Below are 12,375 nucleotides of genomic sequence, written 5' to 3' on the forward strand. Positions count from 1 at the left end.
CTTTCACTTAAGTTGAATTTCACTTGTCATGAATTGATGTCAATAGGAGACTAAGTGAAAATGTAACTAAAGCGGATGTTAGGATTTGTCCCCATTTCCCCTTCCTCTAAATGTTTACTTCAGGTGTTGGGAACTGTCAGCATCCATCTGTACGAAGCTAAGGCCAACGCTACTACTCATGTCTTTATAACATCGTCTTGTTATGCATTTCCCCGCTGGTGTTACTCATGCTAGGCATCCGAAAACTCCACTCAAAAAGCAAGGGGTAAGAGCAAGTAGAAAGTGTTGCAGGCAAGCCAAGCAGTTCAGATAGCTCGTCTCTGTCTAATCTATCTGAACTAGATAGATAGATAGGACAGACAGGATAGATATATAGGACAGATAGAAAGCCCTCAATGGCGCCCTCTATCCAACTCTATGGTCTGTGCTATTTATTCAGAGAGGGCAACAGGGAAGTTCTCTGACGGCTAAGAAAGACAAACGAATGTGCCATCAGTTCAATCAATGCCATCCCACACAGCTAAATCACATACTGTACACGTCCACCACTGAGGAATGCCAGTTTGACTTCTACTGTCTGTTCCATAGAATATTATTGAGAGCATTTTTTTTTTTTTTTTTTTTTAAGGATGCACGACCCAGGATAAAGAAGGGGTTCAAATGCACGATCCGGAGCCTACATGTCTGCAACAACAGCTGTTCAAACCGCGACAAGAGCATCTCACCACCTTGTAGAGTCATACCCTATATTTCTATGGTTAATCGTTCTCGTAAAAGGCGTTTGTCACCATTTATGCCTTTTAGGTTGAACAGAGGCTGTTGATTGGGGCAACGACAGTTTGGTCTATTGCCAAATAAAGTGGTGGGCCTGCTGTTGGGCTGAAACACACACTCCGGATTGTGACTGGAAAATCATTAGGGATTCTGTATGATAAATCATAGGGGTCATATGGATAAGAAGACTCCAATTTAGAGTCAAACGATAGTGTAACACTTTGTAACACCGACTGTGGAGGAGAACTCTGGAAGTGACAGTACTCCTGAGCATTTAAGATTATTATGAATGGACACAGGGGCCCTGATCCTAAATCAGCACTCCTACTCTGAGACGCTTTAGAAATACAGCTTTGTTAGGAAACAATCAGACGTAAAGAGTCTTACTAAAACCACAGCAGAGGACCATTGGAATGTTTTCGAATGACAAAGGCAAATGCTGCACCTGTGTAGCAATAAGAGCTGTGCTATCAAACACCTTCAAGGAGGAGTCTTCTGATGAGCGAACATCAAGGTTAAGAAGAAAATCACGTATAATTGATAAGCTTGTTGAAATCACAATGCAGGGTCACACAGATAGAACACAAGATAACAACAATGCTATGCTTACTATGTTAGTCACCATACAAACGACTAGAGGAGGGAAATTCACAGTGCGAGTGATGTCATGCTGTTTACTTGAGCATGCCTGTTAGTCGTACCATAAGAAAGAACACCGCTTTCAGTGTATGATGCACGGTCTCCAGGGGGAGGGAGATAGTTTCCCACAATAGAGTGGAGCAAGAATGCATCTCTTGAACACAAGTAAAAAAAATAAAAAAAATGCGAAGAATTTGTCAAGCTATAGAAGCCATTGTCTGAACATGGACTGAAACATGCTGGCCCAAATAGTGGAGCTAGATGGAGAGCAGTCTTGCCTTGCAGGAGAACCTTCCCAGCAGCCTGGTGGTTACCGGTTAGGATCCTCACTCGAACCAGTGTGTGAAGGGAGGTTACCGTGAGGGGAGGGACCAGAGCTCAGCTGACCAACCGCTGTGCCCCCCTCAGTCCAGCCCTCCGTCCCATTGGTCGAGTGGCAGACGGACCGAACGGTGTTAGTGATCTGATTGGTGGATCTCTGCAGTGGGCGGTACCTTTTTCTGCATCAGCCGCAGCTCGTCGCTCAGGTTGCTGTTGACCTTCATCAGCTGCTGGATCTTGGCCTCCGAGGCCGACAAGGCGTTCTTCACCTCCAGGAACTCCTGCACCGTGACAGGCCCGTCTGACAGGTCCGAGTCCAGACTCTGTAAGGGGAAAAGTCAGAGAGGGTGGGCTTTAGGACTTGTCTGAGTCCAGACTGCGGGCGCTCATTTTCAGGGTAAGTAAGTACTACTTCAAACCCTTTACTAGGTTTGCGTGCCAAGAGATCACATTAGTCACCTTGGTCCAGTCCTTGCCCGAGAGTGTCTCCTTATCCGTGTCCTCGTCAGAGGCCACGCTGTCGTAGTCCGGTTGGTCGTTGTCCAGACCATCGCCACCACTCCGGCTTTTTAGGATGAGTTCAACGTTTTCTGTAACCACAAAGCAAATGACCCCTTTCTCATTTCATATAAAGACATGCAATTTTAATTATGACCTTAAGCCATGTGTGTCTGAGATAGTAGGTCCATTATCTCCCAGTACTTTACCTTTGGGACGTATCGTAGAGTTCCCCAGCTGTCGACGTTTCGAGTCGCTTAATATGTCGATGACAAGAGTTGCAAATTCATGTGCGTTAAATCTCGCAAGCTTTTGCCGTCCCTGGAGAAAAAATAAAAAAGCCTAGCAAAATGCATCCTCTCCTACTGCATCTGTTGAAACGTCACTGAAGGAACCGAGAATCAGTCATACTTAAAGGGAGAGAGAAAACCAGCAAGGGGGAATGTATTTAACTAAAGCAATCAGTATCAAAGTGTTAACTAGGGAAGGAGTTATGCAGCAGACTTGCCTGGTTTCGTGTGGATGAGTACTCTGGGTTCACAGGAAGGAAAGGCACCACTGTGGTCTCTGTCACCAGGGTGCTGTGGTTCTGTGTCGCCAGCCATACTGTGCAGAACATAGAGTGTTGCATCAGGGCCATATTCATTAGGAAACGCAAACGGAAAACGTTTTGCAACGGACAACAAAAATGTGTGTTTCTTATTGGATAAGTCTAGGTAGTCCCTCCCTGTTTCAGTCCGTTTGGTGCCAAATGAACGCCACCCAGATGTTTGACTGGACATGGTGGACCGAATGCTTAAAAAACATGCACCGACCATTACTCCGCATCACTGTCTGTCCGTCTTACCAGCATCGGTCTCCCTTCGGTCCACTTCGTCAAACACGTCCATCGCCAGCTCCTCAAATAAATGATTACTGAGCTGAAATGAAATGTGTGATTTGTAGAAAAATCAACCCAGAACTAGTTGTATGAATACGTTTTTGATTACATAGGTCTCTAGATTGTAATATCATACAACTTATCCATTCAAATCTTAAAGTGAACACTTACAGACTGGAGTTTCTTCTTTGCCGCCTTTGCCAGTTCTGATAAATCTAAACTGCTATACATGGGGGAAAAATAAATCTGCTTAGCCTCTCATGTTGAATGGGAGGGGAAATGGTCAAACCTAATTATGATAAAATACTTACATGTTCCTTATCCATCAAGACAGCAATAAAAAAAGAGAACATGTTTTGAGTTCAAATATCAGAACTATGCTATAATAAGTTAATAATATGCTGTAATAAGACCAACCAAACTGTAGCAATTTAGCTCAGATATGTATTATTAATATTATGGTGCAATAACAATACTGGGTACATTCACACTAGTCATACTAATAAAATAGTTTGACTAAAACGTTTACATGCTTTGCAAGAAGAACAATTTCCCTAATAATCCGGTTTACATGGACACATCTGAAATCAGGCTACCTGAAGGGACTTTGATAAATGCAGAAAATTCTCAATCAAAATAAATGTTCTACCACAGCGACCATGTTCTTTTTTGGAAGCCATTTTGATTCTGAGTTTGGACATATGAAGTATGTACGTCAAAACCATTTCTAAGATGTATACTTTCAGTTTTTCCCGAACTCACTTCCCTTGCGCAAAAGGAGGTAGGCTTGTGCTGCTGGTGCTAACACATTCCCAGACCAAATACACCGCTGGAACTCAGATTAAGGTGTTTATATGTCCTAATAATTACAACAATTTCCCAGAAAACCTGGTGTTTTAATTGCTGTATGCTTACTTAAATGATGACCTTACACCAATTAATATAAGCAGAGTAAGGTGTTTACATGACTAATGCCATACTCGGCCTACGGCCATAATCGAATTATTAGTGCGCATGTAAATGTACTCAAAGATTTAAGGGGAAGATTATGATCTTGACAACATGTAACAATTGCTTCAGCCTGTTTCATCTCATGCCTGTTACAAAAAGCCACAAAATATATGGCTCTAGAGGCTCTAGAGTTGGACTGCACTGTCAAACAGCTCACGTTTTCTTTGCCCCCCCAAAACAGATTTAAAACTTCACCCACTTTACTTATCCTAGAACAAGCCCCCCCCAAGTGCTATTTAATTAGTCTGGTCCCAGATTGGTTTAAGCCGTCTCGCCAACTCCTACGGTCATTGTCAGTTGGCAATGACAACGACAAAAGGGTTCGGCTATTTTTCATTATACCTTTATTTAACCAGGTAGACAAGTTGAGAACAAGTTCTCATTTACAATTGCGACCTGGCCAAGATAAAGCAAAGCAGTTCGACACATACAACAACACAGAGTTGCACATGGAGTAAAACAAACATACAGTCAATAATACAGTAGGAAAATAAGTCTATATACAATGTGAGCAAATGAGGTGAGATAAGGGAGGTAAAGGCAAAAAAAAAGGTCATGGTGGCGAAGTAAATACAATATAGCAAGTAAAACACTTGAATGGTAGATTTGCAGTGGAAGAATGTGCAAAGTAGAGATATAAATAATGGGGTGCAAAGGAGCATAAAAAAATATATACAGTAGGGGAAGAGGTAGTTGTTTGGGCTAAATTATAGATGGGCTATGTACAGGTGCAGTAATCTGTGAGCTGCTCTGACAGCTGGTGCTTAAAGCTAGTGAGGGAGATACGTGTTTCCAGCACAAAGCCTGGGACCAGGCTACTATTTTATACATTGAGCCACACAATGCTTCCTTACCTGTCGGCCATCTGTGGGACGATGAAGTGTTGGCCATTTTTATGATCTGAAAGCAAGCACGGATGGGTTGTGGCGATAAGAAACCTCATGGGAGACACTGTATGCGTTCAGTTGAGTAACCCCTGAAACTAGGCTGCAAGCGTTGCGTGTGCATTGTTTCTTGCCTGCTATACCAGAACCGTAGAGGCAAACATCTAAAATGCATGCCACTTCTGTGTGTGCTTCAGAGAGGCATGTCTCTGCCCTAGACGTGAAGCGGAAAAATGAAATGTTTAGCGACCCACGAGTTGCTTCACTGACGTGCTGCTTCTGTGGCTGGTGTAGCATTTCTCACTGATTACTGTGGGTTTGTTTCAGCTGTGGCTGACGGACGCTAGGATAAGCGGACACGCAACACTTGCAGTCTAATTTGAGCAGGCGAAAGCCTCTCCTCACTTACTAGGCTTTCTCCCACAGAGATAGAAAGCCAGTCTGTCAGTAAGTTCATACTGGATCTCTACCAGCCTATCAGCCAGGTCATGGTAGCCAGCTTGCCTGAGAAAGAGACACACAATAGAAATCAGTTAGGCCTCTTTTCTTGCCCATTAAGCCTGCCTGGTCACCACTAAAACATGAAAAAAATGACTTTGATAAAATAAGTTGACATCCTAAATGTTAAACTATCCCTTTAAAAGGCTGGATGTTGCAGTACCTTGCATAGTTGATGGGGGTCTTGGCGTTGGCGTCGGGGGCGCCGGGGTCAGCCCCGTAGACGGTCAGCAGCTCTGCCTGAAACACCTGCCCTGCCTTTGCAGCCACATGCAGCGGCGTATTTCCTTTCTCCTGGAGAGAAGGTAAGACCCCACCCATACGTGAACAATTAAAACTGGGGGGGAAAAATACTAAAATACATAGATAGGGTATGAGAAAGGGTAAGGGTCGGTTCACACTGCTTGCGGACATTTAACTGGTTGTAGTGCAAGGTTGCAATTAATCCAATGAAAAGGTTTCCTTTTTGGCATAGTTTTTTCCCACAAGCAGTGTGAACGGTCCTTCCCTCTTTCTATTAAGTTGCTCTCGTACCTGTGGGGCAAAGCGGTATTTATGGAAGTTACACTGTTGTATTAACATGTTGTTAAGGATATGTTTAGAAGCTGGATGGGGGAGAAATGAGATCTCTTACTGGGTCAAAGAAATTGGCCTGGGCTCCAAGAGAGAGTAACCTCAGACATGTCTCCAAGTTACCAGTGCGGACGCTGGAGTGAAGTTGCTGAGGAAAAATAGAATCAACATTTATTGGTAAAATATTGCTCATTCAAGCTTGATACACCTTCATTAGGGAGTTGTGTGGGCACCGAGTGGCAGATGTCTCACCTTGCTTAAGTCCTTGGCTGTGAAGCTGTCGTCATCTCGACAAGGCATCCGGTGGACAAAAGCCAGCATTTGGTATTTGGCCTTTATGAACTCTGTCTTGTTTGGGCTTTGGGAATAACATCAAACAGAGGGGGGTTAACAGAACAGCAGAGCATTGTAGGAGGATTTCAATTGAAGCACTTCCAACTTCAAGCAACAATCACTCTTAGGTTCAGGTGAATTGACCCAACCATAAGTTAACTGAAGCAATTCAGGTTTCTCCAGCATTGTGTGCTCCTGCTGAAACCCATACACTTTTCATGCTATCATGCTGAACCAAACCAGTACTTTGGTGGATGTGTATCCAGGCCAGTGCAGTTCAGCCAGTTCATTTCTCATTTGGGTCTCGAGCTGAAAAAGCTTAAGAACCTATGTACTAGTGTAACTGGACCAATTGCCTCTCCTTCACTAGTGAACAAGGCTGCAATCCTGGCTCACTCGGCAGCCATCAAAAATACATGACTCACTGCACTTTGTCCTGAGGGTTGGCCTTGCGTTTACCACTCATCATCGGGTCCAGTAGACAGTGCTCCCATATCGAATTTGCACCGTTGTTGTATAACGTCTGAACCATCTGATTAAAAGACAAAGAGATATTATCCATTAAATGAAATATACAGACAGCCTCTTCTATCACAAAAGCAGAAAAGGGGATACCTTTGACCAAGGTAAAGAATAGTGTGTGTGTGTGTGTGTGGAGATCTTACTTGTAGCTGTGTAGGAGCCCATGGTGTGTGAGTCAGGTGACGCACTTGGGAGCTGTGTCTGCCCAGACTCCGATGAACACTACAGCACTCGTCGCAGATCAGCACGCCCCTGTTCACAGAGGCCCAGCGAGGCTCTAAGCATAAAGGAAACAAATACGTATACTAAATAAATACAAAGACATTCATCTGAATATTTCATCACCTCAATTACAAAGCCTTATTTAGCTTTCGTTCATTCATTTGTAATGCCACGTAGTAAATATACTGCGAAGGACATGTGGGAGTAAATACACTGACAGTGCGTGTAACCTATTCTTATAACCTATTGCTTAATAGTCACTCATTTTAATAACTGGGCAATTCCACAGTAACAGAATTGCAAAAAGACAAAAATATATTTCACTTAAAATGTATTCCAAACAAAAATACATTGATTTCAAAGTGTAACTCTACGCACAAAGAGTACTTTTAACAATTTACACTGAACATTTAACAAAAACACATTTACTGGAACAACTGTGCAGATGCAAAGTTTGGCAACAGAATATCTGTCAACTTCTCTTTTTTGTTGTTGTGTGTGTGTAAACAACAAACTCAAATATCTTCTCTGAATTAAGATTCAAATATGTCGGCAGAAAGAATGGGGTGTCAGCTATGACTTGACATGCTTGACTCTGAAAAAGTTTTACACCAGGTAACGGAATTGCAGTAACGGAATTTCGTTGTGGGTCCCTTATCTGTAAGACACAGAAATTAATAATTATGAAAAGGAACGTCATTATCTTCATAGTAATGTCCTGTACTTTAAATAGGTACACAAATGTAGAAATATGCAATATCCTCATTTGCATATTATTCTACACACTGGCTATTATTTTAATGAGCTCTCCTCCAAACAAGACCAAATTTGGTTGGTCCGAACGAACCAAATCTGAACCAATCATAGACATCTACGTTTCACAAGTTTGGACATCAACGTACAGCACAGTAAGAGTTCAGTGGAGTACAGTACAGTAGAGTCAGGGTTTCCATTAGGAAAATGTTGCCTGTCAAATGTCCAGCGCCACATATTCATTTACAGGACTTTTGGCGTAAACTAATTAGGGCGTCCACCCACGGTGCTCAGAATTACATAATTCCCCATTTAGAATATGGTAGGCTAATTCATATTAACAGAACATGCAAGTCTAGGATGCAACCATTCTTACTGAATTCTGATGTGCACTTTGAACATGTTAGAATAACTGCCCACACTTACTTTTCCTCGAGTACCAAAAAGCAAAATCACTAGGCTACGTCAATCTACTATAGTAGAAAAGTTTAGGCTATTCTATTGGTCAGCTTGTCGTGAAAAAAAATTGCCTATTCCAAACAGACTCTGGGAAAGTTGTGGGACGACAGATCCCAAATTCATACAACCTAGGCCCATTAAAAAAAAATCAAAAACACCTTTAAAAGAAATAAGTTTGATGCAACAGATCAGAACGTTTAGCTTAAAATGCTGATAAACTATTATTTCTTCACATTATAAGCGCAGCAATGCACACAAGACAGTATGTTACACATGAATGTTCGTTCTATAATGCAATTAGCGGGAAAACCCCGTTGTCAAAAGGGGACCGCACACGCGAGTGGTTTCACGTGACAGAGGTGAAAATATCTGTAAGATATTTTGAAAGAGAGTAGACATAATAGGCATTCCTCATAATATGTATGAAAACGTTCAGGTTTCAAAACAATTAAGTATAGGCTATTTGTATGCTGTACGCTTCTGATTAATAAGATACATAACTAATATACTGTACACGCACGCCAATTTAATGCCACAAAATTATGCAAACTGCCTATAGACGGATAAGCATGACCTGTCAAATGTATTTCCATCGACTGGTATTTCCATCAATGAATAAGCTAAAAAGCATTATTTCGCAATGGGATTTATTCTTCTCCCAGACAGTTGGCCGGCGCCTATTTATTTAAATCGGCTTTTCTATATATCCTTTTTAATTTTTTTAAATCGGACAAAAGCCTGCTATTACCGGCTAATGGAAACCCTGAGTAGAGTATAGTACAGTATAGTAGATTTCAATACATTAGTGTACTCAACTCTAATGTGCTCTACTGTGTACTGTACTGAACTCTACAGTACTCTGCTTTAATTTACTGTACTCTACTGTGCTATCCAAACTTGTGAACCCAACCGCAGTTTGCAGACTACTATGATTCCCCCCCTACACATTTGTGTGAGTTTTTTTCTCTCTCGCCTGAGTAGCCTCATTTCACTGCCAAAAAAATAAATTAAACCATCTAGTGTTCAGCGAAATAACAAAAATGTTAAATACAGGTAAAGCCTAGTCAAATAATTAACATCCAATCACATTAACCGGTACTCTCTCGCAGGAATTCCACTAACGGTCTGTATGTAGCTGCTGCTCATTCCGTTTGCTCGAAAATTGATAAATGGTTAAAAAAAAAAGTAAGGCCCGCGTCCTGCTACTACCAGCAGTACTACACCTGCACCTGTTGACTACACAAGTTTTTCTGCTTCCACGAGCACATCCAATGCTAGCTACAGTAATTCTACATTTGTTGTTAGCCCAGCTAGCATGGACACTGACAGTTGTGAATCTGATGCAGCCGAAGAGCTACTGCCCCCTTACCCGGGAAAACACCGAACAACAGACAGGGATGTTGGACCATCGAAGAGGCACAAATATGATGGGAACACATTGATTTGGGGTTCACTTATATTGGGAGTAGTGCCTTTCCTCAGGCACAGTGTGTTATGTGCAAAAGTACTCTCTCACAACTTGATGAAGCCTTCATTCTTGCGCAGACATTTAGAAACAAAACATGCCAATTTGAAAAATAAGCCACAGGAGTTTTTTGGGTGAGAATTAAGACGATTTTCGAGTAGTTAGACAGGTATAAAAGCAACAGATACCATTAATAAGTAGGGTCTAGAAGCGTCTTATATGGTGAGCTACCGAGTGGCTAGGACAGGCAAGCCCTATACTATTGTGGAGGACTTAATTCTTCCTGCTGCTGAGGATATGGCTGGGACAATGATGGGGTAAAAGGCCCCAAAAAACTATACAGACTAGAGGTCAACCGATTAATCGGATTGACCGATTAATTAGGGCCGATTTCAAGTTTTCATAACATTTTTGGACACCGTTTATGGCCGATTACATTGCACTCCACGAGGAGACTGCGTGGCAGGCTGACTACCTGTTACGTGAGTGCAGCAAGGAGCCAAGGTAAGTTGCTAGCTAGCATTAAACTTATCTTGTAAAAAACAATCAATCTTAACATAATCACTAGTTAACTACACATGGTTGATGATATTACTAGTTTATCTAGCTTGTCCTGCGTTGCATATAAATCGATGTGGTGCCTGTTAATTTATCATTGAATCACAGCCTACTTCGCCAAACGGGTAATGATTTAACAAGCGCATTCACAATAAAAGCAGTCGTTGCTCCAACGTGTACCTAACCATAAACATCAATGCCTTTCTTAAAATCAATACACAAGTATATATATTTTTAAACATGCATATTTAGTTAATATTGCCTGCTAACTAACATTAATTTATTTTAACTAGGGAAATTGTGTCACTTCTCTTGTGTTCTGTGCAAACAGAGTCAGGGTATATGCAGCAGTTTGGGCCGCCTGGCTCGTTGCGAACTGTGTGAAGAACATTTCTTCCTAACAAAGACCGTAATGAATTTGCCAGAATTATACATAATTATGACATAACATTGTAGGTTGTGCAATGTAACAGTAATATTTAGACTTTGGGATGCCACCCGTTAGATTAAAATATTTTACTGAAAGAATAAATGTTTTGTTTTCGAAAAGATAGTTTCCGGATTAGACCATATCAATGACCTAATGCTCGTATTTCTGTGTGTTATTATATTATAATTAAGTCTATGATTTGATATTTGATAGAGCAGCCAGACTGAGCGGTGGTAGGCAGCAGCAGGCTCGTAAGCATTCATTCAAACAGCACTTTACTGCGTTTGCCATCAGCTCTTTGCTGTGCTTCAAGCATTGCGCTGTTTATGACTTCAAGCCTATCAACTCCCAAGATTAGGCTGGCAATACTATAGTGCCTATAAGAACATCCAATAGTCAAAGGTATATGAAATACAAATGGTACAGAAAGAAATAGTCCTATAATTCCTATAATAACTACAACATAAAACTTCTTACCTGGGAATATTGAAGACTCATGTTTAAAAGGAACCACCAGCTTTCATATGTTCTCATGTTCTGAGCAAGGAACTTAAACGTTAGCTTTTTTACATGGCACATATTGCACTTTTACTTTCTTCTCCAACACTTTGTTTTTGCATTATTTAAACCAAATTGAACATGTTTCATTATTTATTTGAGACTAAATAGATTATGTATTATATTCAGTTAAAATAAAAGTGTTCATTCAGTATTGTTGTAATCGTCATTATTACAAATATATATAAAAAAAAAAATCGGTATTGGCGTTGAAAAATCATAGTCGGTCGACCTCTAATACAGACAATGCCTTCATCAAACAACACTGTTTCACGACACATCAGTGACATGGCAAGAGATGTTTTGAAACATTTACTGCTTCGCATACAAGCCAGTGAACTCTATGCGTTACAGCTGGATGAGTCAGACGTGGCGGGCCTGGCACAGCTCCTGGTATATGTCCGTTACGTTTATGGGGGGTCAATTAAGGAAGACATCGTCTTCTGCAAACCAGGACAACAGGAGAGGAGAGGATTTTTTAAGTACTGGACAGCTTTGTGAGATCAAATGGACTTTGGTGGTCTAGATGTGTTGGTATCTGTACTGATGGCGCAAAAGCCATGACAGGAAGACATAGTGGAGTGGTAACGCGCGTGCAAGCAGTTGCTCCCGACGCCACTTGGGTACACCGCAGCATCCACCGAGAGGCTCTTGCTGCCAAGAGAATGCCTGACCGTTTTGGAAACTACAGTGAAAATGGTTAACTTTGTTAAAGCAAGGTCTTGAACTCTCGTGTATTTTCTGCATTATGCAATGATATGAGCAGCGACCATGTAACACTTTTACAACACACAGAAGTGCGCTGCTTATCAAGGAGCAAAGTATTGACATGTTTTATTAAAAATTGAGACGAGCTTAAAGTTCTTTACTGACCATCATTTTCACTTGTCTGACCGCTTGCATGATGACAAGTTTCACACACGACTGGCCCATCTGGGTGATGTTTTTTCTCACCTGAATGATCAGAATCTGGGATTACAGGGACTCTCCGCAGTTA

The 12,375-nt window shown here is 41.5% G+C and overlaps 1 protein-coding gene across 4 annotated transcripts in view; it reads right to left on the minus strand.

The window, feature by feature from the left end:
- Positions 1 to 12,375, minus strand: part of LOC129826019 (ARF GTPase-activating protein GIT2-like) — a 37,256-nt gene that overhangs the window by 7,613 nt on the left and 17,268 nt on the right. For 3 of the 4 annotated variants that reach the window (XM_055886278.1, XM_055886274.1, XM_055886276.1), the window contains exons 2-14: positions 7,077 to 7,210; positions 6,837 to 6,943; positions 6,331 to 6,436; positions 6,140 to 6,226; positions 5,669 to 5,799; positions 5,417 to 5,511; positions 4,978 to 5,023; positions 3,284 to 3,335; positions 3,080 to 3,152; positions 2,741 to 2,838; positions 2,442 to 2,553; positions 2,194 to 2,324; positions 1,908 to 2,057 (exon numbers count right to left, since the gene is read on the minus strand). In XM_055886278.1, coding sequence (XP_055742253.1) covers positions 1,908 to 2,057; positions 2,194 to 2,324; positions 2,442 to 2,553; positions 2,741 to 2,838; positions 3,080 to 3,152; positions 3,284 to 3,335; positions 4,978 to 5,023; positions 5,417 to 5,511; positions 5,669 to 5,799; positions 6,140 to 6,226; positions 6,331 to 6,436; positions 6,837 to 6,943; positions 7,077 to 7,210 — 1,322 coding nt within the window. The remainder of the gene's footprint in view (positions 1 to 1,907; positions 2,058 to 2,193; positions 2,325 to 2,441; positions 2,554 to 2,740; positions 2,839 to 3,079; positions 3,153 to 3,283; positions 3,336 to 4,977; positions 5,024 to 5,416; positions 5,512 to 5,668; positions 5,800 to 6,139; positions 6,227 to 6,330; positions 6,437 to 6,836; positions 6,944 to 7,076; positions 7,211 to 12,375) is intronic. The other variant, XM_055886275.1, reaches the window with a different exon arrangement.

The sequence above is a fragment of the Salvelinus fontinalis genome, chromosome 28 (assembly GCF_029448725.1).
Source record: "Salvelinus fontinalis isolate EN_2023a chromosome 28, ASM2944872v1, whole genome shotgun sequence".
NCBI lineage: Eukaryota > Metazoa > Chordata > Actinopteri > Salmoniformes > Salmonidae > Salvelinus > Salvelinus fontinalis.